General features: G+C 49.4%; 1 protein-coding gene across 1 annotated transcript; it reads right to left on the reverse strand.

Moving 5' to 3' along the window:
• Nucleotides 1–9,653: 9,653 nt before the first annotated feature.
• Nucleotides 9,654–16,181, reverse strand: LINGO4 (leucine rich repeat and Ig domain containing 4). The gene is made up of 2 exons (XM_003892619.4): nucleotides 14,625–16,181; nucleotides 9,654–12,119 (listed from the first exon to the last, which is right to left on the reverse strand). The coding sequence occupies exon 2, from the start codon at nucleotides 12,104–12,106 to the stop codon at nucleotides 10,325–10,327; it is 1,782 nt and encodes a 593-aa protein (XP_003892668.1). The 5' UTR covers nucleotides 12,107–12,119; nucleotides 14,625–16,181; the 3' UTR covers nucleotides 9,654–10,324.
• Between the last annotated feature and the right edge of the window lie 339 nt (nucleotides 16,182–16,520).

Consider the following 16,520-nt stretch of genomic DNA (forward strand, 5'->3'; position numbering starts at 1 on the left):
CAGTCCGACCAATCGCCTTCTCCCGTAACAACCAATCCTTCCGCGGGCTGCCCCTGAGCGACGTGGCTGCTGCTAGCCACTGCCCAATTACCCGGATGGAATCCAAAGCAGGCCCACCCTGTCAGCCAATAAGATCCAGGAAAAGCAGATGTTGTTAATTGAGACCGCACCTGCTGAGAATTAAACAGCCAATTACAAGCTTCCCGGAGACCTCGCAGACCACCTCTAAGGCCAATTACCGAAGAGTTTTCTATCTTCTAACCCTCGGGGGAAAATCGGCGCTCATGCTGCTGGGACCTAGGCGTGAGAGCGTTGAATCATGCGTGTCACCGTTCGCACAAAATTGGTGTCTTTGTACAAAGACAGTGCCACAACACAACTCAGTGACCATCGGGAGAGCAGCCTCATGATGGGCGATGCTCTATTAGTTGTTTCTCTTGCGATATTTTGCGTAGATCAGTCTGGCTCCGCGTATGGCGACGAGTACTCAAGAGACACAGAAAACGTTTTCTTTTTGGAAAACATGAAATAGGCTTTGTAGATGGAGAGGAGGTGAAGGGACAAGCGGTGCGCCGCAGAGAGCGAGGACCCACTCTTCTATTCCTCTGCGGAGGCACGGACACAAGGTGTGGCCCGAAACAGCGGCAGGAGAGTGAGACCCGAGCTCCGACCGCAGTGGTAAGGGGGCAGGGGACCGTACGGGCGCCAGGGGCCCACCCTTCCCTGGGGATTCGAGGAAACGAGTCGAGGCGACAGCGTGAAGGCCTACGCCGCGGGGGGGCGGGGGGCGTTTCTGTGGGGGCGAGGAAGGGAGCGGGTCTCTGCAGGCGGAAGTTTGCTTTGGAAGATTTTATTCCAGACGCTGTCTTGGTCCCTGGACCGTTAGGAACGGTTGGGTCCTGCTACCGCCTCCGCACGGCAGGGAGCCTCGCGAGCCCAACCCTGCGCCCTACGCGGTCCACCCTGTCCCCGCCCCGCGCTAGGGGCTCACCCTGGGGACAGGTGTCGGGTGCTCCTGGTCATTGGGGGATCTTCCGCACTAGTTTCCATCACAATACCTGGCAGGTGATGAGCAATTAACGTTTGCTGAAAGAACGCAAGGTTGTATCTTTTGTCAATTAGGGAGATGCCTTTGGGCTTCAGGTTTTGCTTTCTATTAATATAAAAATGTGTATGCGTTTTGAATAAGTAATGCATTTACATTCCACAAAATTCAGAAAAAACAAGGTTATTATAGTGAATAAATCTTCTTTCCTTCAAGGCAACCAGGGTTACCAGTCTCTTGTGAAAATTTTCACAACATATTCTATAGTTAATGTGTGTATATGTGTAATATATACAGTGTATATATATACACACATATATTTTGTTTAACCCAGTTAATAACATACGCACTATTTTGCAACTTTCTTTGATACAGTCTGGAAATCTTTCCGTAGCAGCATATACGTATCTGCCTCATAGTGATAGTTTCGGAGTGTGCCTGAGGGACATATGAAGATATATTTAACCAGTCCTTTAACATTTTATTGATATGCAAGGATACTTCATTTCCTTCTTGCATATCTGTATGATAAATACTTAGAAATGCAAGTGCCAAGTTAAAGAAGTGTGTGCATTGTTTTTTCATTTGGATAGATAAAATTTTGCAAATTCCCTTCCTCCCACAAAGATTTTTATAATTTTCATCCCACCAGCAATTTTTGAAAATGATTTTAGTTAGTATTACCAAATTGCCTTCCCTGGAAATTTTACCAATTTTGTCTCCCATCAGCAATGTATGAAAAGAACCTGTTTGATAGCACACTGGTGCTGTTAAACTTCTTGATTTTTGACAGTCTGATCATGTAAATGCTATCTCATTGCAAGATAAAATTTCATTGCTCTTATAAGTAAAGTTGAGCATCTTTTAATATAGTTACATGGCAATTTTTTTGTAAATTCTGTTTTTCTATTCTGTTCATATTTTTATTGGTTATAGGGTCATTTCTTTTTTTTTTTTTTTTTTTTTTTGAGACGGAGTCTTGCTCTGTGCCCCAGGCTGGAGTGCAGTAGCGCGATCTCGGCTCACTGCAAGCTCCGCCCCCCTGGGTTCACGCCATTCTCCTGCCTCAGCCTCCAGAGTAGCTGGGACTACAGGTGCCCGCCACCTCGCCCGGCTAATTTTCTTGTATTTTTAGTAGAGACGGGGTTTCACCGTGTTAGCCAGGATGGTCTCGATCTCCTGACCTCATGATCCGCCCGTCTCGGCCTCCCAAAGTGCTGGGATTACAGGCTTGAGCCACCGCGCCCGGCCAAGGGTCATTTCTTAATACTTGCTGTTTGTATATAAGTTAAAAGTATTTTCCCGGCCAGGTGCGGTGGCGCACGCCTGTAATCCCAGCACTTTGGGAGGCTGAGGCAGGCTGATCACTGGAGGTCAGGAGTTGGAGAACAGCCTGGCCAACATGGTGAAACCAGGTCTTTACTAAAAACACAAAACTTAGCCTGTTGTGGTGGCAAGCGCCTGCAATCCCAGCTACTTGGGAGGCTGAGGCAGGAAAATCGCTTGAACTGGGGAGGTGGCGGTTGCAGTGAGCCGAGATTGCCACTACACTCCAAGCTGGGTGACAGAGCGAGACTTCCTCTCAAAAAAAAAAAAAAGTCCCTTTTCCCAGTTTGTTCTATGTATATTGTTTATACATATAACAAGTATTTTCCGTTTTCCCAGTTTGTTCTATGTATATTGTATATTTTGAGGCTGGTTTCCAACTCCCGACCTCAGGTGATCAGCCTGCCTCGGCCTCCCAAAGTGCTAGGATTAGAGGCCTGAGCCCCTGCCCTTAGCCTGTTTATGATTATTCTTTGCAAAATTTAAAAATTTTTATGTAATTGAATTTATCAGTATTTTATTTGATAATTTCTGGGTTTGTTTCTTTATTTTTCTGAGACAGAGTCTCATTCTGTTACCCAGGCCAGGGTACAGTGGCGTGATCTCAGCCCACTGTAACCTCTGCTTCCCAGGTTCAAGAGATTCTTGTGCTTCAGCCTCCTGAGTAGCTGGGATTACAGGCGTGTACCACCACACCTGGGTAATTTTTATATTTCTAGCAGACTCAGAGTTTTGCTATGTTGGCCAGACTGGTCTCAAACTCCTGGCCTCAAGTGATCCACCCGCCTTGGCCTCCCAAAGTGTTGGGATTACAGACATGAGCCACTGTACCTGGCCAACTTCTGTGTTTCATATAATTTTTAGAAAAGTCTCCCACTACTTAAGATTATTCTTAAAGGTCCTATGTTTTTTGAAAAGTACTTTGATAGTGTCTTTGTATATGTAAATATTTGATTCACCTGGAATTTATTTTGGTGTAAAGGTGTGAGATAGAGATCCAACTTTTCTGTTTTTTCCAAATCCTTCTTATTGAATAACCCATGTTTTCTCCATTGTTTTTGAATGCTACCTTTATAATACCACATTGCCATATGTATTTGGGTCTGTTTCTGGATTTTTTTCATTTTGTTCCATTGATCATTTAAAAATTTTTTAAATTGTGTACATTATGTTTTTTTTTACCACAATTTAAAAAATTAATTTACAATATACATGCAGAAAAATGCACAAATGACAAGTATATATCTTGATGAATTTTCACAAATGGAATACATTTGTGTAAACAGCAGCAGATCAAGAAACAGAACATTACTAGTGCCCCAGAAGCCACTTGTGTGTTCCCTCGCAGTCAGTGCTCTTCTCAAGGACAACCACTCTTCTGACTCCTGATATCATAAACTAATTTTGCCTGTTCTTGCTTTTTATGTAAAGAGAATCAGAGTATGTATTCTTTTGTGTCTGGCTTCCTTTATTCAAATTATTTATGTGAGATTCAGTCATATTGTGTATAGTTTTAGTCTCTTCATTCTGACTACTGTGTAGTATAATATTGTGGGGCTATATTGAACCATAATTTACTTTTCTATTCTGTTATTGTTATTTTGACTGGAATCACATATTTTTAGATTATATAAAGGAGAATGTATGATATAGAGTCTTCCTATACATTTAAGTCATTGGCGCCCCATCAGTAGAATTTTAGTTTTCATTATGTAGAATTTACATACTTCTTGTTAAAATTATTCCTAGGCATTTGAGTGCCTTGATTGCCATAGCTATTTTTACTTTAAAAAGGACAAAATGGTAGTTCAAATCCAAGGAAGAATGTGTCCAGTGTTTATATAAAAATACAGGCCTACTTTATGGGTCCATCTTCTTCTAGCTCCAGTGAAGGTGGGATGGGCAAAAAAGAGGAAATGAAGTCTGAAAAAGGGGTTACAGTTTATAGATAAACCACAAGAGGAATTTATTTCTTTTTAAAGACAGAGTCTTGCTCTGTTGCCCAGGCTTGAGGCAATGGCATGGTCTCTACTCATGCAACCTCCACCTCCCAGGCTCAAGTGATCCTCCTGCCTCAGCCTCCCAAGTAGCTGAGACTACAGACATGCACCACCACGCCTGGCTAACTTTTGTCTTAGTAGAGATGGGGTTTCACCATGTTGCCCAGGCTGGTCTCCAGCTTCTGGGCTTAAGGCATCTGCCTGCCTTAGCCTCCCAAAGTGCTGGGATTACAGGAGTGAGCCAGTGTGCTCAGCCTCAAAGGAGGAATTTCTTAATCAGAGCAGTGAACAACCAGGTGGCATCACTTTTTTCTGGAATTTTTTTTTTTTTTTTTTTTTGAGATGGAGTCTCACTCTATCATCCAGCCTGGAGTGCAGTGGCACGATCTCGGCTCACTGGAACCTCTGCCTCGCAGGTTCAAGTGATCTTCCTGTCTCAGCCTCCCCAGTAGCTGGGATTATAGGTGCACACCACCACACCTGGCTAATTTTTGTATTTTTAGTAGAGATGGGGTCTCACCATGTTGCCCAGGCTGATTTTGAACTCCTGACCTCAGGTGATCCACCTGCCTCAGCATCCCAAAGTGCTGGGATTACAGGTGTGAGCCACCGTGATCTTATTTTTAAATAAGATTTATTTTATCTTATTTAAAAATAAGATTGAATTCTAACTTGCTGGGTAGGGAGGTTGGGGAGCAGAAGAAATAACTTTGAGTGAGCTGATGCCAAACTCACCCTCGAGTCACTGTACATTTGGGATTTGTCATCTCATTTCTCCTCTCAGATCCCAAATCAGGATTGAAAGATTGAATTATGAGATGCTGGGATTGAGTGAACTGTAATTTCTTTATTCTCAACTCCAGTCCTAAGAGTCTATTCTCTTTCCCTGAAGGGTGTTCTGAACAGGCTGTGGGAGGCATTAGGTGGAGTGAGTTAAGATAAGGTCTGGGTTGCCCAGAGGGTTCAGTGAGCAGGTGTTCCCTTTAATAAACTGAAGCAGGAAAGTAGATCTTAGCTAGGGAGGATCTGGGCAGTGAGGGGGGCTCTGAAATACAAGGAGCCTGGCTCCAGAGCCTTGGCTGCCCACAGAGTTCCCTCCCTGTACAACATACGAATGATCCATTCAAGTGCCATTCAGCTATTTGAGTCTGAAAAACAGCACTCATCTCTCCTGTTGCCCATCGTAGGAGTCACCCCCCTCCTCCCCACTTAAGCCTCTTAACCACAGTGACTGGGAGCATGAGCCTCAGTGTCCTCACTTATGCTGGTGCTACTATTCCATCTTTAGACCGGATTGAATTGTGGCAGATGCCCTAGGAGAGAATTCTCCTCAGCCTCTCTGACCACCACTACCCAGCTGTATCTTCCTACTTAATTCCCCTTATGAAGCAATTTGGAGGAACAGGACCCGGAGTCCCTGGGTTCAGATGCTTTCCAGTCTGAGTCACCACCGTACTGACTTCTTACAGCAAGAGTTCCAGCCAAAGTCTCCCTGAGATGGGTGCTGGTGGGAGAAGGGGACAGGGGTGGAGAGAATGCTGGAGCATTTTTGTGTGTTTTCTTGCTGGGCTCATTCTAATACCTGCTCTTACCTGTGCTAACATCCACTTTGAACTGTAGTCCTTCTCAGCCTTTTCTCTTTGCCTCTAATGGACCCTGGGGAGCAAAGGTGGCCTGAGGCCTCAGAGTTTCCCCTGCAACCTGTGGCTTCTTATAGCCGAATTTCTTAACCTATATTCTGTGGAGTCTGTGATAGCTTCAGAATAACTGGACAATTTACAAACATTTTTGTTCATAGCTTACATCAGGAATTCTCAGAGGGGTCTGTGACTCAAAAAAGTTGAGGATCATTGCTTAGCTGGGCTCTCATCTCCTGAATCAGGGATCCAGCACAGCACAGGAAATAGAAATCGGAAATAGAGAAAGATTGTATCGGGGACCGAAATGTGGAGTGCTGAGATGGTGCCACAGGATCTTTGGGTCCAGAGTTCTCGCTCAGCTTAGGTGAGACCATGTCTGAGATGGAAGAGAGAGGGGTGGAAGGAGGGCAGGATGGAATACCCTCAGAAAGGTTCTGTCAAGCAGGGATGGGCGGAAAGTAGGCAGAGTCAAATTCTTCTCCAATCTGAAATAGCTCACAGATTGTTCCACCAATCTGTGCAACCTCTCTCTAACCTCGGAGGTTGTTGAGGTTAGAACCCAGAAAAGAACTAGGAAATCTGAAGCCTCCATTTCAGAGAATCCTTTGCTGGAAGCCAGGCATTTCACTGCAGTCCATTTGCTCCCTGGAATTTCTGCTCCTTTCTACCAGTCCCTGAGGCAGAGGCTGTAAGGACATTCGGAGAGAGGAAAGAGTGAAAACAAAGAAAAACCCCAACCTCCTGAATCAGGTGCATTTGAGTTAATGAAGAAGGTGAGGACCAATAACTGAGCCCAGTCCCCCCTGAAAGTTCAGAGTGGATGGGTTGGAAAATTTCCCCTTTCTTACAGGTCATGTCCTGCAACTGAAAGGCCCTGGGAGAGAGAGCCGTGAGGGCGTGGCAGTGAGGATGGCAGTGTGGTGGAAAGGGGGAGTTTTCAGTCAGACAGCTGTGAGCTCAAATAGCTAGGTACTATTTACTAACTAGCTTTGCGCACTTTATTTGACCTTTAGTTTCATCAGCTAAGATGCCTCCCTACTTTATAGGGTTGACGTAAGGATTAAATAAGAAAATATATATAAAGCCACTGACATAGAATAGGCCCTCAATAAATGCAGTTCTTCTCTTTGAACTGCTGTCCCGCCCTGGGCAGAACCTCCATTAGATTGTCCCCATGGTGTGGCACCATACATCCCTGCACATGGTCCACAAAACTTCTGCACACAACACCCACTCGTGTCCTTGGCTGCATTTGCACACTCATCAGCACACACACAGCAGCCTGTGCTGTCACAGCTGAGCTGAGGGCAGTCTTCCCAACAGGTAAGATGAGGGACTGGCATGCTAACGCTTGGACAAGCTGTGGAAGTACTCATCATAGTAAGCTTGTTACATGAATGTGCTTCACCCCTCAAAAGTATTCTGGAAAAGCTGTGAAAGGAGACAAAGGGGCTGTGGTGGGACTAACTCCATAGGCATTTCCTTGAGATTAAATGTGTTTCTTGAGGGATACTTTGTCCACCCACCACTGCCAAGGAGACCTTAGTCTATGCCCCAGGTTGTGATGTCTGAAGCTTTGCTGTCCAATATGGTAGCCATTGGCCACATGTGGCTATTGAATGCTTGTAAAGGTAGGTGGAACAGCTGAGGAATGGAATTTTAAATTTATTTAATTTTAATTTAAAATTTAAAACATTTGATTCAGTTATCAGAAAATGTTTTATGTTTGGAAAAACTTAGATGTGTGAATCTACTTTCTCAACAGTGACCTGTATGAAATCTAAATATGGATTTTTCTGGTGAAAATTTAGTAACTGAATTGCAATGTTGAGATGTACTAATAAGTGTAAAAAATACATGGATTTTAAAGACCTAATATGAAAAAATGTTAAATATTTTATGATTGATTTTTGTATTGATAATATATTGAAATGATAATAGTTTGGGTATATTGTGTTAAATAAAATAAGTATTAAAATTAAATGTATCTGTTTCATTTTGATTTTTTAATGTAGTAGCTACTAGAAAATTTGAAATTACATATGTGACTTAGATTCTACGTCTGTTGGGTAGCTCTGTTCTGGAGTCTTTGAGACTTCAGAGACTTTGGGCAGCAGCATGTCCCAGCGCCAGACAGTCATCTGTTCCCCACTGCGTCAGGGGCTTCCCAGAGAAGATTTCTCTGAACAGCGTTGCTGCTTCCGCATTGCAGAGAGGGCAGCTAGAGTGAGAACCTTCAGCGTCTGACTCCCAAGTCCCAACCTAATAAGCTGCTGGTGGAAGGTTATGGAAAGGAGGGGGAGGGCTGTGCCCCAGGAAATCTATCTGGTACATTATACACTAAAGAAGGGGAAGTTGCTGGGATGCTAATTGAGTTGTGTGTGCATGGTGGGTGGGAGGTTGCAGGCTCAAGGAAACTCATTTCTCAAGCAGGTCAGTTTCTCCAGCCTCACTCTCCTGTCTGCCTGGTTCTCACATTCACCTCTGGTCCTACCCCCATATTCCTATCTCTGCCCCACTAAAGAGCGGCCTGCCTGTGAAGTCCAGTTTCACCTCCTCAGTGGTGCTGAGTGTCTCACCTGTCAGGCAGTTTGAGCTGGGAATCTTCTAATGAGTGGAGTCTCCTCAGAGCAAGGACAACAGCAGCAGGAATCAACTAGAAAGCTCACAATGCTTGCATCTGGTTTGGTGTAGTGGTGGGTGGGAGGAAACTAAGGACGCTGGGCAGATGCTGCTGCGGAGAAAGGCTCCCTGGGGCCACGTGATTCTTCCCTTCTCAGTCCCTCCTCCCACTCCTCTCCTCTCCCTGTCACTCCTCCCTTCCAGTCATGCTGAGGCCGTTGCTCTGTACCTTGAGCTTCCAGCATCTCTACTTCTTTTTGGGCTCTGCTTTGCCCTCTATTTGAAGCACAGTCAGTGGTACTCAGCAGTTTCACCTCCCACTCCACCTCCCCATCTGGGGGTCTCTGTAAATCAGTGACCTCTACCCGGAGACAGCTTCCCACTGGGGCTACACTAATCACAGAACCAGAGGAAGCTGCAGAAGGATGGTGGAAATTAACTAGGCAGGCAGTTACTGCTGCTCCCCCTTCCCTCCACTTCTCACTACGGCCTGCTGTGCCCTCCTCCCTGTTCCTCCAAGCCTAGTCTCTGCAGTGTCCTGGGTCTCTCTCCTTTGACAACTGGGGATTCTTGCGTTTGTTAGTCATTATCTTGGAGTTCTGACTTTTCCCCAAGGGCACTAGGGATCTGTGACACAAAAATGATGGGAGCTGCCATGGAGAAATGGGAAAGAGGGGCAGCAGCTGGGTGTCTCAGGTGGAATTTCTATGTAGGGAACCCCTGGAAGGTGGAGGATCACTCCTTCTCCAGTTCCAGAGATGGGGAGTGAAAAGGAAAGGATTGAGGCTGAAACCAGGGCTAGGAGTACTGATCCCTCCAGGCATGGGGGTGGGGGTGTAGGGGGGTGAGGAGAGTGGAGGTGGGAGGGGCACTCCTTACCCTGTTTGTCAGGCAGGTTAGATGGAGGCAAGGCCATTGGGACACATGATCAATGGGCAAGCAGAAAGAGAAGGAGTGGGGAGATATAACAGAAATGAGGGTAGGAAATAGACTGAAATAAAGAAAACTCCAGATATGACATTTAGCTTTGGCTGCTACTGTTGTGGCCCTTTGGCAGCAGGTTTAATGATCTGGCAGACAGAGGAAGGTGGTAGAGGCTCATGCAAACACAGTGCAGTGTGTGGTCTGTCCTCCCCATCCCACACTCTGCCCCCATCCTCTTCTCTGTGGCTTGAGGGTCCTTTGCTCTTAATCCTGTACCTAGGGACAGGGTTGGGGTGGGGAGCAGAAAAGAAAGGGACTCTGCCAGGTTGACAAACAGAGACTCCAAGGAGCAAGTGGCACTTCCCAGCCCCACCTCTGAAATAATCTTATAGCTGTGGTTGGCAATTGGTTATTAAAGGATATAGGCGTGTGTGAAGAAAGCCTAGTGGTTAAACTAGCTGACTAGAGCTTTATGTTTCCTGTTTTGTGTGTGGAGGGGACGAAGGGAGGGCTGGACTAACGACGGGGTCTGTATCTGCAGCTCCCTGGGACCCTCAGAGAAGAAATGACAATGCTATCGTCAGACTGGAAAAGCTCAGGAGGCAGACTCTCTGGCAGGAGGCATCGCTAGTTGCTGGCACAACGCAGACGGGAGGTGCGGGAGAGCGGTGCTGCTCAGGACCAGGTTCTGGTTCAAGCAGCCTTGGTTGTCTTCCCCTTTGGTGTCTGAAGCGGACTTGGTGGGTTCCCCACTGGGGAAGGAAAGGTCAGAAGAGCTTGGCAGTGACCCGGTTACCCCCAGAGTTTCTATCCCCAGAGGGCCGAGGTGCCACAAAGTCAAAGGTCATGTGATGTTTGACCCGACCTTTGCCCTTGCTCCAAAGGGCAATCAGGCCAAAGCAGAGGGTCACTGAAGTGAGGAAGGGGAGGAAGCCGACTGCCAGCACCATGGCCACACCTCTGCTATCCAGAAAAAAAGGCCCTGGGATCCCTGGCACGGTGATGTTGGGGTCAGAAAGTGTGCCGTTTGGTGGTTCCACCTGGATGACTTCCAGCCAGGTCCTCAAGGAGTCATTCCCAGCAACATTGCTGACCACACAGACATAGGCCCCTCTGTCCCGTAGCTGCACTGAGCGGATCTCCAGTGTCCCATCCTCTAGGACCCTTACTCTCCCAGCCCTGCCCAGCCAAGCCCCATGAGGCCTCATCCAGGAGACGGTGGGGGCTGGGTCTCCATCTCCAGAGCAGGAGAAAACTGCATGCCCGCCCTCTTCTGCAATGACCCATCGAGGCCCTGACTTTCGGATCAGGGCTGGTTTGCAGGTGAAGTGCCCCGGAGGCAGTATGTCTGAAAACTCCCTCAGGCTCTTCCCCTGAACATGCTGGGGGCCAGCACAGGCAGGCGGGGAAGTGCCAAAGTCCAGGCGGCGGCGGAGCCGGAGCAGCCAAAGGAGGCGGCAGTCACAGGTTAGGGGGTTGCCAGATAGCCTCAGGGTGACAAGTTTGTCTGGGGAAGGGAAGGCTGTTTCCTCTAGTGTCTGAAGGGCGTTATCTGCCACATCCAGGAGGTGGAAGGCAGTCAAGCCATGGAAGGCATGGGCAGCAATGGAGGTGAGGCATGCCCCTGACAGGCGTAGCTCCTGGAGCCGCACCAGGGGGCTGAGCCTTCGGGCTGGGATGGCTGAGATGGGATTCTGAGACAGATCCAGGACCCTGAGAAAGCTCAGGTGGTGTAGTGCTTGGAAGGGCACCGAGCTTAGATTGCAGCGGGTGATGGCCAGGCTGCTAAGATTAAGCCCAACGAGGCTCCCAGGGTCCAGAGCCTCCAGAGATGGCCAGTGGTGGATCTCCAGCTCCTTGAGCTGCCCCAGCCCCCGCAGGGCCCCAGCTGGCAGCCTCCCAATATCCAATTCTCGAAGCCTTAGGGCCACTAGTGCTGGGAGACGGGCGAGGGCTAGGCCAGGCACTGTGCTGAGGTTGCAGCGCTCCAGGGTGAGGGTGCTCAGCTTGGCCAGCCCTGCAAAGGCCCCTGGAGCCACAAATACCAGGTGGTTGTCCCCAACCTCCAGCTTCTGGAGGCTGCCTAGCTCCCCAAAAGCTCCATCTAGGAAGAGGACAATTTGGTTGAGGCGGAGGTCCAGCAGGGTCAGGGCAGAGAGGCCTGAGAAGACCCCAGGCCCCATGATTCTGAGCCGATTGCCCTGCAGCCTCAGGGTGAGTAGGCTTTGTAGGCCATGGAAGGCCCCAGGCTCAAGGGTGGAGAGCTGGTTGTAGCTGAGATCCAATTCCTGGAGCAGGCTCAGGCGGGAGAGCATTCCCTGCTGGAGTCCCCACAGGCGATTCCCGCTCAGGTCCAGGAGCTCAGTGTCCAGTGGGAGTCCTCCAGGTACAGCCTCCAGTTGCCTGTGGCCACAGAGCACAGCCTGGGGCTGGGAGGTGCAGTCACACACAGCAGGGCAGCTGCCACCACTCCCTCCAGGTAGGAGGAGGAGGAAAAGGAGTGGGGGCCATGGGGGCCAGGCTTGCTTTGGAGCTGTGGCCGCATCCATTCCCTCTTCAGTCCTGGAACAGATGATGACACAACCCTTTTTGGAAAGTGGCTTCAGATGATGGTGACCCTGGACTTCCTGGCCCTTCTTAGAGGGGAGAGAAATTGAGCTATCTGTCTCAGCATTGCCAACAAGTAGGGCACAGAACCAGGAAGAATTATTGTGTGCCACCTCCCTGGGGCTTCCTGGAGCTTCTCTTTGGGGAATCTCTGCTTTCCTCCCTCTTCCAGCCCTGGATAACCAGCCAAGTGCTTACTGGCTCATAGAACCCTAGCCAAGCCTGATTTCTGTGGGGGAAAGACTTATGGGAATGGGTCAGGGAACAGCAGGGAGTCTTTCTGACTTAGTTGGGGTTTCCCGATGTCTGTGAGATCCAGGAGTATCTCAGGTCCCTTCTACCTGATATCTACTCTCCCCAAGCTCTGCTCTGTCCCTCTCTGCTCGCCCTTATTCTTTCATGTTATGTACCCATAGCTTTGCCTAAGGCTCAGGGAGATCATGTCCTTGGCCCAGAGTTCCCTGTCCTGACTGGAGAGGTCCTTACCTTGACTAGCTCACCCAAGGCTGGGAAACATGCAGGCCTCAGCTCCACCCCCATGCTGAGCCCTTCTCCAGCCTGGCCCAGGGCCTGAGCCCTGGACTAGCAAGATCCAATCTCCCCAAAATGCCTGTGTGGACAATGGCCAAGCTGTACATTAGCTGTGGCATAGGATGCAGGGGGCACTTGACTGGGAAGCTGGGAATCCCCTGCAAGAGCCCAAGGGCAACTGCTTCTCCACTACAGATGAAGCTGGGGTGTGTGAGAGACCCAAAGGATGCCCAGGTTTTGAGTTCTGTTGCTTGGTCTTCAGTCTTGGGCTTCCCTCATATCCCTCCTTAATGGTGTTTGGATTCTGGTCCAGTGTGTGGATCTGAGGGAGAGCTCTTGTCCCTTTTGGCCTGAGCTGCCTGAGAAATTCCCAAGAGACAGATTGTGAACCAGGGAGCATAGATAAGTGAGGAGAGACAGCATCTGACAGAGCACTGTAGGGTGGGGAGGAAGGGAGCCCTCGGTTGGCACAGCAGATATCTGGGCACAGGCAGCGTGCAGAACCTTTAGACTTATAGTCAGTTTCTGGGTACCAGGATCTGGAAACTCTCAGGAAGATGTTGACTACAATGGCTGAGGTGACAGAGGAGAAGGGGCCCTCTAGGTGGTGAGGGCCCCTGACTCACCCTGTTCGATGTCAACAGGGACCCCAAGGGAGGGGAAGTACTGGAATTGGCAAGGGATGTCTACAGAGATAGGAGCAAAATCCCACGGATGCTCTCGCAGAGACAGGGTGTCTGAGTCTCTCCTGAGCAGCAATCCTGATCACCTTTGGGCTTGAGGGCTTCAGGCTCTCTGAGCTCTACAGGGTCAGCTTTCTACTACATGCCCTATTTTTTCTCATGTGGAACTTAGGAGAGGCAGTTTAAGAGATGGTCATTTCTTCCCCTTTCCTTCCCACTCTCCACCCCCTGGAAGGATCATTCTAGTGGTTATCCTACAGCCACTTCAGAGGATTGTCCTAGTTGGAAAACTAAAGAAAGAGGCCAAAAGAGCAGAAGGACGCAGAAAACTGGTCTGAGGCTTGGGGATGAGAAAGAATAACGTGGGGCAAAGACTGCAGAGCAGACTCCTCTCGCCCCATCCTGACCTAACAGGTCTCTGTGGCATGCCCGGAGCTCTCCTGGGAAAGATGGCCCAGCCTCCCTTGTTCTCCCTGGGCTTGTTCTGGGAAGTCCACCTGACAGCTAGCTCTTCATCACTGCTGCTGCAGTTCCTGCCCATCCTCTGCTCTGCATTCAGCAAAAGTGCAGTGAAGCATGTAACCCAGCTTTCTTCCTTCCTGCTCCGGTGAGTTTCCCCTGAGTCCCAAAGCCTGCTGGGCCAGGGGCTGAGGGAGATGGAGCAACCTATTTTATTTCTAAGGTGGCTAATTTAATCACAAACTTCCCTCGTCAACCTCCATGGCTGCAGGACCGGCTTCCGGCCACTTTGCAGGAAGAGAGATGTCAGAACCACTTTTTTGTCCCTTCAGTGGGGTGGGGACATCACCAAGACATGACTCTTGAGGGCATCACCCCCTCAAGGGTAGGGAGCTTTCTTCTTTGTGTGGCAGTCCAGAGACACTTTTGAACCTGGGTATCCTGTATCCTCTTTAAAGCACACCTCACTGACGACTGGGAACTGTGTGGGGAGAGGGTTCCTGGGGGAAATATTTCTGGAAGATCCACACTGGCTGTGGAGAAAAACCCTTCCAGAGGAAGGGGAGCACTGGGGAGATGGAAGGGAGGTCTCCTTGGAGCTCTTCCACTCAGGGGTACTTGGGATATTTGAGTTTCCCCCTCAAAGTTCCATGGGGCCAGGATTAATTGTTGGCAGGGTGGGGGCCCAAACCCTCTTGCCTTGAGGGGCACACTAGTCTGGCCTGTCTCTGAGAATGTTATGGAAAAGGGCAGCTGCATCTTCGGGACAGAGGGTGCGGGCACTTACCGGAGAAGCTGGAAGGTGGCATCAAGTTTGGCACTGCATCTGTCCAGCGCTGGGGGCCCTGTCCCATTCGAGCTGCACCTCAGGCCCCTGCACCTTCCCTGTGTGCCTCAACCCCCGCTGCCTGGCTGCCCGGCTGCTGCCTGCCGCTGCTGCTGCTGCTGTTGCTGCTGCGGCCGCTGCTGCCAAGACTGAGGTGGAGAAAAGAGCCAGAAAGCATTTCTCCTTTTTTTTTTTTTTTCCTCTCTCTCTCTTTTTAAACCAGGCAAGAATGAGTCTGCAGCAACCCTGTTGGTGCAAAATAAATAAATAAAGCAACCAGGGAGGGCTGCAGCAAGCACCACTACAGGCTGGCGAGTGACAGGGGAGTGATCCAGGAGGGAGGCTCTGGTGCCAGGGAGGGGTCATGCAATAGCAAGAGCAGCAGGCTCTAGAGGATCTCTCTGACATCCTGATTTCCCCGCAGGGGAGCTCAGGCCAGACACCTTCCAGAGGATTGTCTTTTGGTCTCCCAGATGTGGAGCAATTCTGTGCAACCTCTAAATCTAAACGTTCCCTGTGGGTATCATTTATGGGAAGTTCTCAGTCTACAGCATCTCCCGTGGAGCTCAGTTTGAGGCTCCTATAGTGGGGGTTCCTGAGGATTCATTCACAGTCCTCACTGAGGGACTGCTCCACCTGGGAGAAACTGCATGGGTGGGGTGAGGGTGGGTTGGATCTGTATAATGCTGATGGATTGCTGAGCTGGAAATCTGAGTCTTGACCCAGGAATGAGACTGGAGAGCAGGCATGCAGGTAATCTAATTTAAGGATCTCCTCTACCCCCTGACACACACACCTCTTGCCTTTAAAATCATTTTATAAAGAATGGCACAAGTTGGGGTTTATGTTTACTCAGATGAACCTGTCCCCTTAGAGGACACAATCCACCCCCAACCCCCCAACCGCCCATCATTGCTGTTAATCCCTCAGGGGAGGGTTCACAGCTGTTTATGAAGCCAAGAGAGGTTCTGGGCAAGATCAGAGCTGGGGAAACAGGCCCAGGCCCTGCTCCCTGGTGTCCTCCATGTTGGAGTCAGCGGTGCCCAATGACAGGGTGATGCAATCGCATCTGCTTCCTTCTCCACAACAAGAGCAGGGCTAGCAGGCAGGCCAGCAAAGTCCTCCAAGGTCTGATCGTGCCTTCCGACTGACCAGTGCCAGCCACCTCTGCTTCTCTTGGCGCTTCTAGTGGTAGAAGACAGCTGGAGCTGGGGTGGTGTTTGGATCACCCCAGGCCCAAAATCAGTGGACCGGAGCACCATGGAAATCTCTGGGGGGTCCCTCAGGATTGGGACTTTTCCCGAGGCCACTAGGCTCCTCCAAGCTGTGGCCTCACGGATGAGAGAGATTGTGTCAGGTTCATGTGTCTCTGGAACTGCATGGCTGCTGTTGAGTCTATGTGTGTTTCCCCTGTGTATGGATATGTGTCTCTAATCAGATTTGTGCCAGCCCCTAAAGTGTATTTTTTTTTTTTTTTTTTTTTTTTTGAGGCGGAGTCTCGCTCTGTCGCCCAGGCTGGAGTGCAGTGGCGCGATCTCGGCTCACTGCAAGCTCCGCCTCCCGGATTTACGCCATTCTCCTGCCTCAGCCTCCCGAGTAGCTGGGACTACAGGCGCCACCACGCCCGGCTAATTTTTTGTATTTTTAGTAGAGACGGGGTTTCACTGTGTTAGCCAGGATGGTCTCGATCTCCTGACCTCATGATCCGCCCGTCTCGGCCTCCCAAAGTGCTGGGATTACAGGCTTGAGCCACCGCGCCCGGCCTAAAGTGTATTTTTAAAGTGCACATAAGAGGTTTGAGTTTTAACTCTATATCTGAGATGCTCTTCGCCTTCATTGTACCCTAGTCCCACACCC

This window comes from Papio anubis, chromosome 1, assembly GCF_008728515.1.
Source record: "Papio anubis isolate 15944 chromosome 1, Panubis1.0, whole genome shotgun sequence".
Classification (NCBI taxonomy): Eukaryota; Metazoa; Chordata; class Mammalia; order Primates; family Cercopithecidae; genus Papio; species Papio anubis.

Excerpts from the sequence above, each read along its gene's own strand:
- LINGO4 (XM_003892619.4), bottom strand. The coding sequence starts at position 12,106 with ATGGATGCGGCCACAGCTCCAAAGCAAGCCTGGCCCCCATGGCCCCCA.